Here is a 20,313-nt window from a genome sequence, read left to right as displayed (position 1 = left end):
TTATTTAGCTTATATGCAGAGTACATCATGAGAAACGCTAGGCTGGAAGAAGCACAAGCTGGAATCAAGATTGCCGGGAGAAATATCAATCACCTCAGATATGCAGATGATACCACCCTTATGGCAGAAAGTGAAGAGGAACTAAAAAGCCTCCTGATGAAAGTGAAAGTGGAGAGTGAAAAAGTTTGCTTAAAGCTTAACAATCAGAAAACGAAGATCATGGCATCTGGTCCCATCACTTCATGGGAAATAGACGGGGAAACAGTGGAAACAGTGTCAGACTTTATTTTGGGGGGCTCCAAAATCATGGCTGCAGATGGTGATTGCAGCCATGAAATTAAAAGACGCTTACTCCTTGGAAGAAAAGTTATGACCAATCTAGATAGCATATTCAAAAGCAGAGACATTACTTTGCCAACTAAGGTCCGTCTAGTCAAGGCTATGCTTTTTCCAGTGGTCATGTATGGATGTGAGAGTTGGACTGTGAAGAAAGCTGAGCACTAAAGAATTGATGCTTTTGAACTGTGGAGTTGGAGAAGACTCTTGAGAGTCCCTTGGACTGCAAGGAGATCTAACCAGTCCATTCTAAAGGAGATCAGCCCTGAGATTTCTTTGGAAGGACTGATGCTAAAGCTGAAACTCCAATACTTTGGCCACCTCATGCAAAGAGCTGGCTCATTGGAAAAGACCTTGATGCTGGGAGGGATTAGGGGCAGGAGGAGAAGGAGACAACAGAGGATGAGATGGCTGGATGGCATCACCAACTCAATGGACATGAGTCTGAGTGAACTCTGGGAGTTGGTGATGGACAGGGAGATCTGCTGTGCTGCAATTCATGGGGTCGCAAAGAGTCGGACACAACTGAGCACCTAACTGAACTGAACTGAGGGCAAGGCTCCATTAGATTAGGGAATTACATATTTATCAGTGACTTCTGGCAGAACAATTTCAGTAGTTGGTTAGGCAAGACTCCAGATTACGGTGACTTCTAGAGTTGATACAAGAGAAAGAAGTTGAGAATTCAAATATAGGCAACTTTTTCAAGATACTTTCTGACAAAGAAACAAAAAAGAAAACTATAGGGTGATAGCTAATAGACAACATAGATCAAGGGAGGTTTTTTTTTTTTTAATAAGAATTTATACTTGTTTAAATGATGACTGGAAGCAGTGATTCATTTACAGGGTTAAAATGCAGTGTCATTAAGAAGATGAACTAGCAAAACTATATGCAGTTAATCATTTTAAGACTATATTAAAGACAAATCCTTTACTTAAGTGAACAGGTATTTTTGACTATGCACTATAGCACATCTACAAAAACTTGAGAACAAACGCCAAAGCCGTTGCTCAAGATTAAATAACAGCACATTTGTATTAATATAATACTTGTGTTCCACAACAGATTTCAATAAAGGTAATAATATTAGAAATACTTTCGAAAACCATTCACTGGGTATCTACTATCAAGTTATTACTAAATGTAAATATGACCAAGATATTCTACTCACTTTCAGGTCCTCACATTGTAATAGGGAAGACAGGCAGATAAATGGTTAATTATAAAACTACTTAAGAAGTGCCAAGATATAAGTAAGTATAAGCTAAAACTGGGACACTTCAAGAATATAAAAGTTTATAGAGAAAAATATTTTATTTGTATTTCATTCATATAAATTATCAAAAAATTTCCAAAGTAGAGCAAATTCTTTTTTTTTTTGAGCAAATTCTTAAAAATAAAATGTTTAGGGTCAACAAGAATTAGAAGAATTCAAAATGTCAAAATGATATAAGAAAAACAACACACTGGACAAACTGACCAAAAGATAAATAAATGATCAGAATTTCAGAATTAAATGATTCCTTAATAATGCATATATACAAATATTTAATTTGTATTTAAATACAAATCGGTGTTTAATTCATAAATTTAACAAAAGATGAGGAACTTAATACACTTGAATGATTAAAATAAGTTACCCATTTTGAAATATGAATATAAAATAAGTTTCAAATTAAATAAATATTCATATACTGCCCTCATAGGGCAGTAATACACAGATCATTTAAAATATAAACAGAAAACATATTGGACTCTTTAGATACAATTTATTCCTAATTATCTTAGTCAATGAAGGAGCAATAATCGTATGACTAATAACATGAGTCATCTAAAAATAATTAATACACTAACTTTTATATATGCTGGATCGCTTCCTTATTTGGGAAACATTTCAGTTCAGACACTCAGTCATGTCCAACTCTTTGAAACCCCATGGACTGCAGCACACCAGGCTTCCCTGCCCATCACTAACTACTGGAGCTTACTCAAACTCACGTTAACCTTGTTATTTCAATAGGTGCTGCCATTTTTAAACAGCCAGGATCAAAGATTCCATTTACAGATAATTTGGAAGCTAACATTCTATATTGGAGAAGGAAATGGAAACCCACTCCAGTACTCTTGCCTGGAAAATTCCATGGACTGAGGAGCCTGGTAGGCCACAGTCCATGGTGTCACAAAGAGTTGGACATGACTGAGTGACTTCACTTTCACTTATAGGTAAATAAATCAAATAGGTTTTCAAATGTGATTTATTGTACCTTTTTTTTTCTGTTACACTGCATTTTTACTACATATCTTAAAAAGTAGCACTGTAAAAGTGAAAGATTAAAAGAAAATAACTTACAATAATACTTGTTGGGACTTCACGAAGAGAGTATTCTGTTTTATTAGGAAGACTTTGATTGCCAACCAGCTCAAAAACAGCAGGATAAGATAACAGGTTCACCAGTGCTAGAAAAGACTAGGCGGGAAGAAAAAAAACTGTTCAAATCATTCATTTTTTTTTCTCAGTCACATCTACTGAAGAGTCATTAATGCAAATGGGAGTTTTTAAAATAAGCCTAATCAACCCGTAAAACTGAATATATGTTTCTATGACAAGTACAAAATAGTTAACAACAATCATCTATGTACTGACAATGCATAAAAACTATAAGAAAATGTAACTGAGAGTTGGAAAATGTTTTAAAATATCATGTATCTCTGACAGTTTGGTTCTGACAAAAATGAAATGATACATTTTTCTCATTCTTTGGATTGTTATATCTGATGTGTAAGAAAATATAATACTTCAGGGCTCTGGGGCAAGATGACAAATTCTATATATTACGGCACTCAGGTCACAAGGCTATTTTCAGCGTTTAACTGTTGATACATTCACTGGAAATTCAAGTAATATATTAATAATTAGTTAATTAGAAAAAGCTATGGCTTTTCCTATCAACATCAGCTCGTTTTCTCATGCAATTTTACCAAGTTAATCTCTCCATGAAAACTTTAAGCTCCTGCTCTTCTCTCATTGTCAAGAATCCGAATATTTTTCTCAGGCACAGGTCATTCTTTCGATGCCCTGTGTAAAAGTATGCAGTGGGTGCCCATTACTAAACATCAGATCTAAACTTCTTAGCATGACTTTCAAGGCACTTTATTGACACTTTTCTTCCCTTCAGTCTCAAAAGCCTCAGTTGCCATTAAGTTTCCTCAGCCTGAAATCATCACTGCAGTCAATCAAATCTGCCTGCAGTCTCCTTCAAGTGACTGCCACATATACAAACTTTTCTTATCCTACTAAGGAGCTCCCTCTAGCCCTCCCATTGACCTATTATGTTACTTTATAAGCTTTCAAAAGTTTGCCACATATTTTCTAGAAGGCTTTCTTAATAAGTCTATCCACATCTAGAAGCCCTATATTCTGTTAATACGTGTATATTTAGTTTTTATTATATTAATTGCACTTATTTGTAACTATTAAGTTTTCCTCTTGCCAGTTTAAAATGTTCACTAGTCTCAGAAATTCTGAAGATCAAACACATAAAGAATTTTCACTACAATAAAAAATGATTATACTACCAAATGCAATCTACAGATTCAATGAGATCCCTATCAAATTACCAATGGCATTTTTCACAAAAATAGGACAAAAAACTTCACACCTCATATGGAAACACAAAAGACCCCGAATAGCCAAAGCAATCTTGAAAAGTAGAATGGAGCTGGAGGAATCAATCTTCCTGACTTCAGACTATACTACAAAGCTACAGTCATCAAGACAGTATGGTCTGGCACAAAAACAGAAATACAGACCAATGCAACAAGACAGAACCCCCAGAGATAAATCCATACACCTAAGGTTACCTTATTTTTAACAAAGGAGGCAAGAATATACAATGGGGCAAAAATAGCCTCTTCAATAAGTGTTGCTGGGAAAACTGGACAGCTATGTGTAAAAGAATGAAATTAGAACACTTCCTAACACCATACACAAATATAAACTCAAAATGGATTAAAGACCTAAATGTAAGATCATAAACTATAAAACTCTTAGAGGAAAACATAGGCAGAACACTCTGAGACATAAATCACACCAAGATCCTCTGTGATCTACCTCCTAGAGTAATAGAAATAAAAACAAAAATAAACAGTGGGATCTAGCTAAACTTAAAAGCTTCTGAACAGCAAAGGAAACTATAAGCAAGGTGAAAAGACAACCCTTGGAATGGGAGAAAATAACAGCAAATGAGACAATAGAAAAAGGATTAATTTCCAAAATACAGAAGCCGCTCATACAAGTCAATACCAGAAAAACAGCCAATCAAAACAGTGGGAAAAATACCTAAATAGACATTCCTCCAAAGAAAATATACAGATGGATAACAAACACATGAAAAGATGCTCAACATCGCTCATTATTAGAGAAATGCAAATCAAACTATGATGAGATATCATCTCATACTGGTCAGAATGGCCATCATCAAAATGTTTACAAACAATAAATGCTGGAGAGGGTGTGGAGAAAAGGGAACAGTCTTGCACTGTTGGTGGGAATGTAAATTGAGACAGCCACTATGGAACTCAGTATGGAGATTCCTTAAAAAAACTAGGAATAAAGCCACTACAGGACCCAGCAATCCCACTATTAAGCATATACCCTGAGGAAACCAAAACTGATAGACACATGTACCCCAAGGTTCACTGTGGCACCATTTACAATAGCTAGTACATGGAAGCAACCTAGATGTCCACTGACAAATCAATGAGTGAAGAAGCTGTGGTACATATATACAATGGAATGTTACTCAGCCATAAAAAGGAATCTATCTGGGCCAGTTCAAATGAGATGGATGAACCTAGAGCCTATTAAATAGAGTGAAGTCAGTCAGAAAGAGAAAACAGATATCATATACCAATATATATACAGAATATGGAAATATGGTACTGATGCAATTATTTCCAGGGCAGCAATGGAGTTACAGACATAAAAAACAGACTTATGGGCACACGGGTCGGGGGCAGTGAGTAAGGAGAGGGTGGGATCTATGGAGAGAGTAACAGGGAAACTTACATTAGTATATGTAAAATAGACAGCCAATGGGAATTTGCTGTATGACTCAGGGAGCTCAAACCAGGGCTCTGTAACAAACTAAAGGGGTGGGATGGGGAGTGAAGTGGGGGGAAGGTTCAAAGGGAAGGGACATATGTATACATATGGCTGATTCATTTTGATGTTTGGCAGAAACCAGCACAATTCTGTAAAACAATTATCCTTCAATTTAAAAATCAATAAATTTTTAAAAAGGAAAGGAAAAAAAAGAATTTTCACAAAAATCAGAACACTGAGATAATGGAAAGAATAGTTTAATTCAATTTCTCATTTAATAGATGAGAAAACTTGAGGACCAGAGAAGCGAAAGGGTCTTGGTCAAAGACATATAATCAAAAATTTGATAGCAGAACTAATTGCATCTCCTTATTCACAGGCTAAGATTACTCACTACAAAATAAATAATCTTCAGATACTATTTAACAGTATCACCCTAGCTCCACAGTCCTGGTTATTCAATAAAATTTTCTGTGGTGATGGAAATTTTATGTTCTAAACTGTACAATATGATAGTCACTAGCTACATGTGACTACAGATAAGCACTTAAGATATGATTAATGTAATTGAGACTGAATTTTTACTTTTAGTTTTAATTTAAATTTACACAGCTATGTGTTATTGTCTAGCATACAGCAAAAGCAAAGCTACAGAGAGAAGGAAGGAGAAACTGGATTAAAACTTTTAAATGAACCTCTTTATATATGGAAGCTATGTCATTGTTTCCTAAAATTTAAATGACAATAAAATTAAATCCCCCCAAAAATAAAATCCACATATAAATGAAATCATATGGTATTTGTCTTTCTCAATCTGACTTTTCTCGCTTAGTATAATACTTTCTGGGTCCATTCATGTCACAAATGACAAGATTTCATTTTACTGTATAGCTGAGTAATATTTCATTCTATATCTATACCACATTTTCTTTATCCAGTCATCAGTGAATGTTTAGTTTCATAAATGAATGTTGAATTTTGTCAAAAGCTCTTTCTGTATCTACTGAGATGATGTGATTTTTATCCTTCAATTGTTAATGTAGACTATCACACCAACTAATTTTCAGATACTGAACCATCCTTGTAACCCTGGGATAAATCCACTTGATCATGGTGTATGACCCCTTTAATATATGGTTGAGTTTGATTTGCCAGTATTTTATTGAGGATTTTTGCAACTACCTTCAGTGATACTGGTCTATATATTTTTTTCATAGTCTTATTTCTGAATCAGGGTGATGTGGACCTCACAGACTGAATTCTGAAATATTTCTTCATCTCAAACATGGAATAGTTTAAGGAGAAGGATTAATTGTTTAAATGTCTGATATAATTCACCTGTGAAGCCATCTGATCCTAGATTTTTGTCTGTTGGGAGTCTTTTAAAAATTACTAATTCAATTTCATTATTGGTCATCTGACTGTTCATATTTTGTATTCCTGATTCAATCTTGAAAGATGGGTAAAATCCTAGAAATATACAATTTCTCCTAGGTTGTCCACTTAATTGGCATATAATTGTCCATAGTAATATCATGACTTCTGTGATACTAGTTGTAACTTCTTTTCCATTTCCAATCTATTTGGGTCCTCTCTTTTTTGGAGAAGTCTAGCTAACGGTTTATTAATTTTGTTTATCTTTTAAAAAAATCAGCTGTTAGTTTTACTGATCTTTTCTATTGGTTTTTTAGTCTCTATTTCTGCTTCAATTTTTATTATTTCTTTCCTTCTATTACATCTGGGTTTGCTTGTTCTTTTTCTACTTTCACTTTTACTCTCTATTTCTGTTTCAATTTTTATTATTTCTTTCCTTCTATTAAATTTGGATTTGTTTGTTCTTTTTCTAGTTCCTTTAAGTCCACGTTTATTATTTTGTCTGATGTCTATGGTATTTATTAACTGAAAAAAATTATAGTATAAAACATAGTTCAGTTCAGTCGCTCAGTAGTGTCTGACTCTTTGTGACCCCCTGAATCACAGCATGCCAGGCCTCCCTGTCCATCACCAACTCCCGGAGTTCACTCAGACTCATGTCCATCGAGTCAGTGATGCCATCCAGCCATCTCATCCTCTGTCGTCCCCTTCTCCTCCTGCCCCCAATCCCTCCCAACATCAGAGTCTTTTCCAATGAGTCAACTCTTTGCATGAGGTGGCCAAAGTTCTGGAGTTTCAGCTTCAGCATCATTCCCTCCAAAGAAATCCCAAATAAAATAAAGTAGGAATATCATAAAAAAAGAATGTCCTTGCAAGACAATTCCCAGAAACACTGGTATTTCTGTCTGTTTATTTTAAAAACACAAAGTTAGAAATGAAAGAAAGGAGGGAAAGGACAAACTTAGAAAAGGCTGCTGATTGTAACTGAATATGGATTAAAATCTGGATGAAGCAATTTGAGAGATACTTAAAATCTATACATTATTAGATAAATCATTTCTTACCTTTTGACAGCTTTGGTCAATAGGGTCCACTGGAGTAGATCTGGGATGGGTTACTCTAACATCATCTCTTCCACATTCCAGATTGGCCCATAATTCAGTTATAAGTGCATTAATAAACCCTAAGAAGAATTTTACATCATATTTATAGTATATTACTTCTTTGAATTGTGGTAGAAAGACATAATTATCCTTCTGACCAGACTGTTCCACAATGACAAAAGACATACTTGAATTCTGTATAAGAAATAAACTCTAACCTTGGTAGAAATTAGTGCTGATATTGTTAATATATGCTTATGATAAAACTATGTAATGACTAAACTCTCACTATTATGAAACCATGTAATGACTAAACTCTCAAAACTATTCCCCTAGGGGACTGAATTTTGAGTCCCAGTTTTTAATCCTCTAGTCAATAATCTCTCAGTATATTTTCCTGAAAAAAGGCAAAAAAAGTTAACACGTTACTCTGCAAATGAGCTAACAGTGAAATGCAGCCTGGAAGGAGGCATCAGGAGGCACCAAAAGCAACTGAACAGTACATGTGTTCTCTTTCTCTAATGTAGCTATCCTTTTGTATTTCCATATGCTTAGAACAGTTCTCTATTTCATACAACTTTTGGTTCCATACAGTCTTCAAATTTTCCTGAGTCAGATACTACATATCTAAATGAAAGTGACCATTGAGTTTGATTATCAAATTCTTTTATGAGGAATCAAAGCATATGGAAAAGTGTAAAACAGAATACCTAATCATAAAATCAGTAATTTAGCAGTAACACATTACAGCAGAATGGGTTTCTAGTGTAACAAAATATACAGGTTCTGAAATCAAGACTATCAGCATTCAAATTACTAATCTGCCAGCTTATTAAGTTATATATCCTTGAATCTTTTGAATTCTAACAGCATCAGTTACCAATGTGAAAACTGAAAAAGTGCTACATTTGAAGGTTGCCGTAAAGTATAAATGAAACGATATACATAGAGTTCTTAATGCAGTGTCTAAGACATCATAGGAACTCAGGCAGTGTCAGTCTTCCTTCCTTTGTCCTATGAAAAATTGCATTTAATCCTTTGAAGGAAAGCTGGATACTATAAGGTTTAGAAGCTTAATGACTCGACCAACAGGGAAATCTGGGATTGAATCTAGTCTTCAAATGTTTCCATTAATGTGCCCCTGAGTACTATAAATAACTTTGATTTTATTCTAAGTAAAGCAGTAAGTGGTTCGCTTAGGACAGCTTCTGCCAAGAAATATGTTTCATAATATAAGCAGTTCAAGTAAGTTAAGCCAAAAAATACTTAAGATTTAGGTACACCATAGAAAAATATTTTCATTTGAGGAGAGACTCAATAGTGACCACTGAGGTTATGATTCTTCACTTCTAAGGTTTAAATATAATCACAGCATCTCTATCAGAGACTACATCTGGTCTCTGGTGCAGGGTTCAGGTAACTTTACAATATATTAAGTCTTCAACATTTGAACATCTTAAAAATCCAATCTGTAGTAGATAATACATGCTGACTATAAACTCCAGAAATAGCGGTGAAAATTAAGTGGGTGAGAATCTTTCAAGAAAGGAAGAGAAAAGGGAATAAGAAAATGATATGTATGTGTGACAACTATTATGACTATAAATATTGATTCATATATAAAACACTGAAACTGAGCATTAAAGCCTATCAGATGGAACTATTCAAGAAAAGATGATATACTTTTGATTTATGAAGCAACGGGTTCTTAAAGCCATTAGGTATATCTTAGTTTAGGTTCATTATGTACCATTGTTCTGAGGAAAGAAAAAATTGCATATATTTTACAGAAAAAAAATTCCTAGTGAGATTTCATGGAAGCGAAAAGGATATACCATTAATACTCTTTTACCTATGGCCTAACTTGGGAAGAAGAACTTCAGAGTGAAATAGCTGATACTTGATCATGGCAGCTGAATTTTGTATCGACTGGCTCATTTTATTTAAATTATATTTTTAAAGAACTTACCTGAATTTTGTAGAGCTATTGCACCTGCTGCTGTTGATGCCACTTGTGTAACCAAAACTCCATAACCAAACTTTTTATGCCTGCTGATCTAATGTAAATAAGAAAACATGAGAAGCTGGAAAACATAGCATGCTAATATTTTATTTACATTTTATATGCAGACTTACTGATTTCTTTATTTAAATGCTAGACAGTCTTTCAAGTAAAGATAATAAGAGCAGGAAAAAAAAAACTATAATGATCAGTGAGTTCAACTAACAAATATTTTTGACAATCTTATTTCAGAACTAGGCTCTGGTACCAGCCCTAAAACTAAGAAGCTTCATGACCTTAAACAAGTCACTATGTCTCTAAGTCTCTTTATATATAAAATAAGGGACTTTGGACTAAATGAAAAGAGATTCCTTCTAACTCTTATTTCTGTTATCTTACTATTTTATCCTTTAATGGTTCTTCAATAATAAATTATCATTGATTAATCTGTATTGACTGCCAATTTTTACACTGGGCTTTCAAATAAACAGCTTTAAAAAGAACAATGGTATCTTCTTAAAAATCATCCTTTTAGAGGCAATATGATTTTTTTTTCCCAAAGGAGGAAGTTATACACACATGCACACATAAGCCTCATTTAATATACATTGTAAAAAACCAGAAATAATTGCTACTTCACAGAGAATATTATACATATACTCATGGTAAAGTTCAGAAGTATCTCTTAGCAAAAATCACAATAAGGAAATAACAAAGACACTATAAAATGTTCCTCCTTCCTCAGATTTCATAGGTCAGCCTGATCTTAGCCAAAGTGTTTGACTTCTAAATAGAGCTAACCATTTAGAATTTGTATTTTTCAACATTTTATTAAAAGGATAAGCATATATTTCAATCAAATATTTAAAATATAAACTATACATTCTGTTTTAAGGGCAAAAAAGGGGGGGAACTAAAAGACTGGGAAAAAAATAAGGCTTATTTCTTCAATTTTTTTGCTGCTCACAACTCTATAAATTTGCCTTCCAAATCTCATTCTCCATGTTCCTTACTTTACCATCCATTAATTCAGCAAGTAGATAACATAGAAGTACAGCAAAGTAAGTGTTTATCTTTTCCCACATGCCTTTTTCCATGACAGGAAGAAAAACACCTTACTCATCAATCATCCCAAATGACCCTACTAATTCAGATACGTAGCCATAGGGGTCTCCCAATCAAAACTAAATACTAAAAAAGAAGAGGCAAAGAAAACCTTCAGAGAAGTTACAGGGGCTTCATTAAACAAGACTTAGATTTCATGGACACTGTTAAAATATAAGACCAGAATCTCAGTTCTAGAATTACTGCCATCAATAACTACATGTGTGAACACAGGCAGATCATTTATACCAGCTTGAATCTCAACATTATTTTCAGCAAAATTAAAGAAAGTCTAGCTGCTTTCTTACAAGACAACACAGAGTCTAAATTTTCAAAAAATGTCTTGAATGATATAAATTGATATTAAAGTATTATACTAAATTATATGGTTGTAATTTACTGAGGTCCAGGGAACATCTTCTATTACAACTAACATCACAATACAAAGGAAGATCAGATTGCTTTAAATCTTATGAATATTAAAAAAATATCATCTAATCCTAGGTATATTATCACAATAGTAAAAAGTTGTATCTGAATGGTCTCAAGCATCTGAATGAGAAAGAAAAATGTCTTTGAACTGCTTGAATATTTTCAGAAATGGAACAAAAATGAAAACCCAAATGGTTAACTAGCATACAAGGAGAAATTCAAACTCACCAACAGATCAAAACACAATTTATATAAACTTTAAAAGCCTGAAAACTTCTACATTTGCTATATTATGAATGTCTGTGTCCTGCAAAAATTCCTAAGTTGAAATCCTAAGCCCCAGAGGGGATGGTAGGAAGTGGGGCCTTTGGGAGGCTATTTGTGAAGGTAGAGAGTGATCATGAAAGGGATTAATGCTCTTCTATAAAAACAAATAAATAAAAGATCCCCAAGAGGCCCTAGCCCTTTCTGCTAAGCTACACTAAAAACATCAAGAAACAGCAACTTCCAGAGATAAACGGAAACACTTTTAAAAGCATACCTATGCTGATTCACTTCCCTGTACACTGGAAATCGATACAACATTGTAAAGCAACTATATCCCAATTAAAAAAAAAAAACAAAGCAAACAAAAACAACAGCAACAACAACAAAAAGTACACCTATGATCCTAAGAAGCTCTGAAGTCTAGGGATATTTACTGTAATAGCAAAAAAAAAAAAAAAAAGTCAATGATCTCTGTGAGAAAGGCCTAGATTTTAAATTTAAACAGTAGCAATAATAAAAGCCCTCTACAAATATATTTATTTATTTCAAAATGTGAATGCTAAACTCTCATTGACACATTTAGACCCAAAAATGGAATTCCATTGAGTTTTAATATATCCAGATGTCTGATATATTTATAAAACATCTGGATGAATGAGTTTTTCAATTTCATTCAGTTGTTTCATCTTGTAGAATAGTCATAGATACCAATATCAACTCTAATGCTTTCTTGAAAAAATATCAAGTTAAATATTACAATGCTATATGAGTTTTTAATTGAAGTTTAATAATCTCTTCACACAAAGAAACGAGAATGATGTTCTTAATGTCTATAGAAACAAAAGTTCCTTTTGCCTGTGGCAGATGATAATTCGCACCTGTAATTTTTTTGCATATCGGTTGAACATAAATGTCACACATTCGTTGATGGCACCTGTTCTTTGAAGAAGCAGTAGTCCTTTGGGAGTGGCAGCAAAATTTAGTAAATCATCTAACAAATTCTCTTCCCAAGCCATACTGAAAGAGGTAAAAAGAAAGGTATAAATGTCTTTATTATTCTCAAAACTGGAAAAAAAAAACCTCAGCTTAATACTACCAACAATTAAATTTACAGAGAACACACTGGCTGCAAAGTATTTAACTGTTTGAAAATAAGATAAACAGCATGGCTTCCTTAACAGTGAGCTGTTATTCTTTTTTCTACTATCTAATAATTTTCCTTCACTAAATGAATCGAATATTAACTGCACATATCAGCATTTCATCATACCAAAATTCTCTCAACCAGGTCTTAATCTCATTCCACATCTCCTATTAAAATTCTGCTGTGCCTAAATTCCCCAAGCCCCAGCTCTCCATTATTTCTATACATCCTTTTCATTAAGGAGTATTTGTCTTTTGACTTTCTAAAGTGTATCAGGCACTTTATTTTCACTGGTTATTAGTTTTACTTTTGGAGAATGACATGTTTTTCCTCAGAATACTTCTAAAAGGCCAGTAGCATTCTCCAGAGAAAAAGAAAAGGACAACAACTCAAAACACTCAGAAGTCACACAGTAAACAGGAGAGTCAGAGCTAGAAATCTGGAACCACAGGAAGGGATATCAGCACTTCATCTGAAGTATCAAAGTGAAATAAAATTTCCTACCCATCCTATTCCTACTTGCTTGGAAAAACAAGCTGGATATTAAAATAGGTAAAAATGAAATGTTTAAATGTACAATGAAACAGTGTGGAAATGTCTGTCCTTTTGTTGCCCAAGGAAGTTTCAGAAGTATGTTTTGAAACTGGTAAGAGATTTGAAATCCAGGACTTTTCTGATTAAAAAAGAAACAATCAGTACATGTTGACAGATGAAAGATCACAAACCAATGGTCAAAGATATAACCATGTTAAAACACAAAATAAGTATCTCTTGGATAAAGAAGGACAAAGAAGTAGGACTGGTTTTGAAGTAAATACAGATGAGACAGAACATACTAAAAGCTTTCAAATACATCTAATCAAGAGTCCAAGAGAACAGAAGAAATATTTGAAAAATACTAAGAATTTTCTAGATCAAAAAAAAGGTATCAGTCCAGTCTATTGATTAAAAAAAAAAAATCAAAGTACTAAACAGGACTTAACCTATATCCCAATATAAAATTTAAAAAAAAAAGTTTTAAAGTATCAAGCAGGATAAACTTAAATCACACAGAAGTAGCAAATATCCAAAGAAAGAAATTAAAAGCTATGAGAGAAAAGATATGACCTATACAAGTGGTTATACTAACAGATTTATCAGTTACTACTTACTCCAGAAGACACTGGAGTAAAACCTCAAATAGTACCAAGAAAGGATGGTCTATCCAAACTTTTATGCCCAGATAAACTACCATTTAGAGGAGAGAAAATGTGAGATCTCAAAAGCTCTGAACAGGAGGTGGGGGTGGTTTGTGGGCTGGAAGGAGAATAGCTATTTTCAGACACAGAAAGATCAGTTTGCTTTCCTCAAAGCCTTAAGAACAATTAAACAGTTTAGTTCTATTACCTTAAGACTTATAGTTAGAAACTTAAATAAATCTTTCAGTAAGGGAAAAAAAGGAGCCTGTCAGAAAGAATGGCCTACAAGCTTCAAAAATGGTGTAAAACAATAGATACAAATTTAATTTCTGTGTGAAGACATAAACTAGGTGATTAAAAATATTAAACCAAAATTCTAGATAACTATAACAAGACAGAACTATAGAGTATTTAAAGGAGCAGTAACTGGTCAAGGTATGTTAAACTCCATACTGCTTTTCAAAACATGATATAAATACCCAATTACTTTATACTTTCTTAGAAAAATATATGGTTAAATGTATATTGAGAAATTAGGAACAACCACTTAAAGAAACATAACAGTGATTTATAAAGTCAAAAGAAAGGGGAAAATAGGATAAAATGTACTGATCTAAGATAAGGAAGTAAAGGAGAAAAGTAAAGAAAACAGAATAGAAATAGAAAATACAAAAAGAAAAATAAGACCCAAACATCAGCATTGCAAAAATGTAAAAAACTTAAAACTCATCTAATAAAAAATAGGAATTGTCAGATTGGATAAAAAATTCAAAATTTACTACTCTGAGTGACAGAAAATAAAGAGATGAAAAAAAAATACTTTAATAGGCTGACCCAATCTCCATCTAAGCTCCTTTTTCATCAACTCCCATATAGCAAGAAATGGCCATAGGGCACATCCAGCAAGATGTTCACAAAAATGTTAATGAGAAGAGATTTCTTTCCTAGATAAAAGTAAAGAATGAAAAGAAGCCATTTGTCTCTACAACCTTTTTCCTCTTTGAAAGCTGTGAGCTCTAGAGGTTAGCCATTGTGCAACCTTGAGTGCAAAAAGAAAACATTAGTGATGTTTTCTCCCAAGAAAAGGAGGCTGGATCTCAAACTGCATCAATAAGTCAATGCCTGATAATATTTCATGAGATTTTTTTGCTTTATGAAAAAAAGAAAGCCTTACTGAGCTATCTGAAAATAGATATATCCTTAACTAATGTACTCTGCAAATACTAACTAAAGCAAAGTATATATACAATACTAGTATCATATAATATAAAACTTAATGGAAAGAAGTAATGAGATACTACTGTAAAAGTTCCCATGAAACAGTGAATTTTTATGTTCCTAAGGGATTGGGGGCAGGAGGAGAAGGGGACAACAGAGGATGAGATGGCTGGATGGCATCACTGACTCAATGGACGTGAGTCTGAGTGGACTCTGGGAGTTGGTGATGGACAGGGAGGCCTGGCATGCTGCGATTCATGGGGTCGCAAAGAGTTGGACACGACTGAGCGACTGAACTGAACTGAAGAGCATAAAATGCAAGTATGTAAAACAAAACCCCAGAATTACAGAGAAAAATGGACAAATCAACTTTCAAAGTGAATGATTATACATAAGCGGACAAAATATTGGTGGTGATATTAAAAAATTTGGAATATCTCTATCTACTTCCAATGAAGAACATAAAATAGTATTTTCAAGTAAAGACAGATTTTTAACTGATCCTGTACTACAACACAAAATCTCAACCCACCCAAAAGTATATATATCTACAATGTTTTCTGAAAAGAACAGAAATGAATTAGAAGTCAACAGTATAATACAGTAGTTAAAGAAAAACTATATTTTGAAAGTTAAATACATTCCAAATATTTCATGGATTTAAAGGGCAAAATCAAGATAACAGTATTTTTAAGAGCTTAATAACGAAAGTGTTACATATGAAAATGTATTAAAGTTAGAATGTCTGATGTAGATTTCTTCTATTGATATCCATTCTCAGTTGTCTTTTCACTTGCTCTCCTATCCTACTAAAGTGAAAGGAGAGTAGAGAAGGAAAGAGAACATCAGCAAAATCAAAACCTGGTCTTTGCATAAACTAATGCAAATAAATTGGTCAGGGGAAGTAATGGCTGCAAAAAATACTAAGAATAAAAAAATGAGAAATAATTACAGCTAAAGAATTGTCTAACATCACAAAAATACTTCAAACAAATTAACACCAATACAGCAAATATTCAGATTTAAAAATATGCTTTTTAAAAAAAATATAGTTAAAAATATTCATTCAGAAATAAAAAATCTTGAATGAACCATTAGCCATTAAAGAAATTATGTTTTTAAAAAGTCTACTCTGACTCTCCAAAACGTAAAACACAGGCAAAAACTTACAGGTTGTATCACAGAATCCTGAGAAAGAGTTAATATATTTTAGTTTACAGTTTCTATTAACTTAGCATTTAACTCTTCCTTCAAATTACAATGAAAACACTCAATGTTTCAAAACGGAAAATCTAAGCTATAGAATTTGCCTCCTGTCTTTGGAGAACCCTTCACGGAGGACAACAGGTAACAATCTCACCGCTTTGTTAGCTTATGTGAACTCCAGTTTTTGAGTGGTCAGATATTAACAGAGGGTTAGACACTCTCATGGACTTAAGTTTTAGATGTTTATTCATAGGCTGTTTTTGCAGACCAAAGATACCTGTTACTTCCCTGTCGAGATTTACCAAAGGCCCCGTGTAACTGGTAGGGGCAGGGTGGGCATCTTTGGTTTTTCTGTGATTATGTTCTTCTCTACAGTCACCCTAAGGATGGCCCCTAAGCAGTCTGTGAAAGTGAAAAGTGAAAGTGTTACTCCCTCAGCCGTGTCCAATACTTCGAGACCCCGTGGACTGTAGCCTGCCAGGCTTCTCTGTTCATGGGATTTTCCAGGCAAGAATACTGGAGTGGGTTGCCATTCCCTTCTCCAGGGGATCTTCCCAACCCAGGGATCGAACCTGTGACTCTGTATTGCAGGCAGATTCTTTACCATCTGAGCCACTAGGTAAGTCCCATATAGTCTGTAGTCATTGCAATCACTGATATCAAACTAGCCTTGATAAATCTTACTTGGGGTTACATTTCAATGTCCAGATTTAGGGATATCACCTATGATGACTACACAGTAGCTTCTACCTTCCCTATAGAATTGTAAGCACCAATAAATGAAAGGATGGAGAGGAAATCTCCAACATAAGCTCTCAGGAAATAAGATCAAACTACCTCACATTAGTCTGTCACAGGCTCAAAAATATAGATTTTAGCAACTCTTCATTTTACCTTCTTCAGTAAGACTAAGTAAATGTTATGGTCCATGTCATTATTTAGAAACTAGTGCCTGGTGGCAGGAGAGGTGTTATTCATTCTTTTACCCATTCAACCAAGCTATCAAGCACCTGCTACATGCCAGAGAAAGGCTAGTCTAGTTAACTGACCAAAATGGTTCTACACTCAAGTGTTACCAAACTACAAAGGAAAAATAATGCCCACACATACCAATGTTTCAAAAATACAAAAGATACTCAACTCCATGAGGTATTTTGATGACAAAAATGAAAACAGTTCTATTATATCAAAAACCATTAAACCTTTGTTTCTAAGAGTAATATCAGATGTTGAAGGAAACTCCTTTTCCTCTAGCATCAAGCTTACACATGGAGCACATTCCCCAGTTTAATACTGCTTGCCGCTCTTCACCTAATCACTCACTTTCCCCCTTGAAGGGACTCGGGAGACTTGGAGGAGGACTAAGAAGGCTAGGCTAGGTGATGCCTCTCCCCAAATCCAGCACTTCTTTGCAACCCAGGGACCTGTAGGAAGCACACAGTCTGCTCTGTTCTACTATGCAGTTATGGTTGATCTTTGTAAGCTCTGCTTCTGAAGGTGAGGAAAGTCTCACAGTTGATTGGGACAGAAATGTTCAGTTCAGTTCAGTCAGAGTCGTGTAGGACTCTTTGCAACCCCATGGTCTGCAGCACTCCAGGCCTCCCTGTCCATCACTAACTCCTGCAGTTTACTCAAACTCATGTCCCTTCAGTCGGTGATTCCATCCAACCATCTCATCTTCCGTCATCACCTTCTCCCCCCACCTTCAATCTTTCTCAGCATCAGGGTCTTTTCCAGTGAGTCCATTCTCCAGATCAGGTGGCTAAAGTTTAAGAGTTTCAGCTTCAGCATCAGTCCTTCCAATGAGTATTCAGAATTGATTTCCTTCAGGATTGGCTGGTTAGATCTCCTTGCAGTCCTAGAGACTCTCAGTCTTCTCCAACACCACAGTTAAAAAGCATCGATTCTCTGGCACTCAGCTTCCTTTATAGTCAAACTCTTACATCCATACATAACTACTGGGAAAACTATAGCTTTCACTAGTCATACCTTTGTTGGCAAAGTAATGTCTCTACTTTTTAAGATGCTGACTAGGTTAGTCATGGCTCTTCTCCCATGGAGCAAGCATCTTTTAATTTCATGGTTGCAGTCACCATCTGCACTGATTTTGGAGCCCAAGAAAATAAAGTCTGTCACTGTTTCCATTGTTTCTCCATCTATTTGCCATGTAGTGATGGGACTGGATGCCATGATCTTCATTTTTTGAATGCTGAGTTTTAACTCAGCTTTTTCACTCTCCTCTTTCACTTTCATCAAGAGGCCCTCCAGTTCCTCTTCACTTTCTGCCAAAAGGGTGGTGTCATCTGCATATCTGAGGTTATTGATATTTCTCCTGGCAATCTTCATTCCAGCTTGTGATTCATCCAGCTTGGAAGTTCGCATGATGTACTCTGAATATAAAGTAAATAAGGCAGAGTGACAATATACAGCCTTGATGTATTCCTTTCCCAATTTGGAAAAATTTGTTGTTCCATGTCCAGTTCTAACTGTTGCTTCTTGACCTGCATACAGGTTTCTTAGGAGGCATGTAAGGTGGTCTAGTATTTCTACCTCTTGAAGAAGTTTTCAGTTTGCTGTGATCCACACAGCCAAAGTCTTTGGAGTAGTCAATAAAGCAGAAGTAGATGTTTTTTCTGGAACTCTCTTGCTTTTTTTCAATGTTCCAACGGATGTTGGCAATTTGATGTCTGCTTCCTCTGCCTTTTCTAAATCCAGCTTGAACACGTGGAAGTTCTCGGTTTATGTACTATTCATGTACATTCTCCAGGCTTGTAGAATTTTGAGCATTACTTTGCTGTTGTGTGAGATGAGTGCAGTTGTGCAGTATTCTGAACATTCTCTGGCATTGCCCGTCTTTGGGATTGGAATGAAAACTGACCTTTTCCAGTCCTGTGGCCACTGCTGAGTTTTCCAAATTTGAGGGCATATTGAGTGCTGCACTTTCACAGCATCATCTTTTAGGATTTGAAATATCTCATCTGGAATTCCATTACCTCCACTAGCTTTGTTTGGAGTGATGCTTCCTAAGACCCACTTGATTTCACATTTCAGAATGTCTGGCTCTCAGTGAGTGATCACACTACTGTGGTTATCTGGGTCAGGAAGACCTTTTTTGTATAGTTCTTCTGTGTATTTTTGCCACTTTTTCTTAATGTCTTCTGCTAAATGCATGGATTATGGTGGCTCAGACTGTAAAGAATCTGTCTGCCATGCAAGAGACCTGGCTTGTTCCTAGGGTAAGGAAAATCCCCTGGAGTAAGGAATGGCTACCCACTCCAGTATCCTTGCCTGGAAAACTCCATGCACAGAGAAGCATGGTGGGCTACAGTCTATGGACCACAAAGAGTCAGACAAGACTGAGCGACTCATAACACTTTCATGCTGCCTCTCACTTACAGCCCACTGACCACACTATGTCTTCCACCGGAAATAATGTTCTACCCTTTCTAGACAATTAATATCCATGTATTAACTTTAACTTACTTTAATTATAACTTCTTCTGGAAAGATTTCCCCAAGTTAGCCTGTATGAACCCTCTATGATTTGTGTCATAAATTTAGCATACTATATTGCCATATTATATTTACTTATTTGTATTTTATACTATATAATAAGTTCTCTAAGGTATGTAGGCATCCACAGAGCTCAGCAAAGCATTCAGTCCAATAAATACCTAAATACATGAGTAGAAAATGAATGCATGAATGAAGACAATAAATCATAAATCAAAGAAAACAGACATAAAAATTACCTGAAAAATTAATTGCAGCAACATTTTTACTCACCCCTTCATGTAAGGAAAGAATTGTAGTTAATTTAAGTTTCACAACTATATCAAAAA

At 34.7% G+C, this 20,313-nt stretch overlaps 1 protein-coding gene across 3 annotated transcripts in view; it reads right to left on the bottom strand.

Moving 5' to 3' along the window:
* The window catches only part of TBC1D32 (TBC1 domain family member 32), a 193,552-nt gene that overhangs the window by 112,462 nt on the left and 60,777 nt on the right, over positions 1-20,313 (bottom strand). For all 3 annotated transcript variants that reach the window (XR_011258768.1, XM_069599058.1, XM_069599056.1), the window contains exons 18-21: positions 12,604-12,742; positions 9,890-9,977; positions 7,882-8,000; positions 2,690-2,806 (exon numbers count right to left, since the gene is read on the bottom strand). Coding sequence is in view for 2 of the 3 variants with exons in the window: in XM_069599058.1 (XP_069455159.1) it covers positions 2,690-2,806; positions 7,882-8,000; positions 9,890-9,977; positions 12,604-12,742 (463 nt within the window). In the remaining variant the exon portion in view is untranslated. The remainder of the gene's footprint in view (positions 1-2,689; positions 2,807-7,881; positions 8,001-9,889; positions 9,978-12,603; positions 12,743-20,313) is intronic.

This window comes from Ovis canadensis, chromosome 8 (assembly GCF_042477335.2).
Source record: "Ovis canadensis isolate MfBH-ARS-UI-01 breed Bighorn chromosome 8, ARS-UI_OviCan_v2, whole genome shotgun sequence".
NCBI classification, from domain to species: domain Eukaryota; kingdom Metazoa; phylum Chordata; class Mammalia; order Artiodactyla; family Bovidae; genus Ovis; species Ovis canadensis.
Note: the sequence above shows the minus strand (reverse complement) of the source record. Positions and strands in the feature narration are given on the sequence as shown.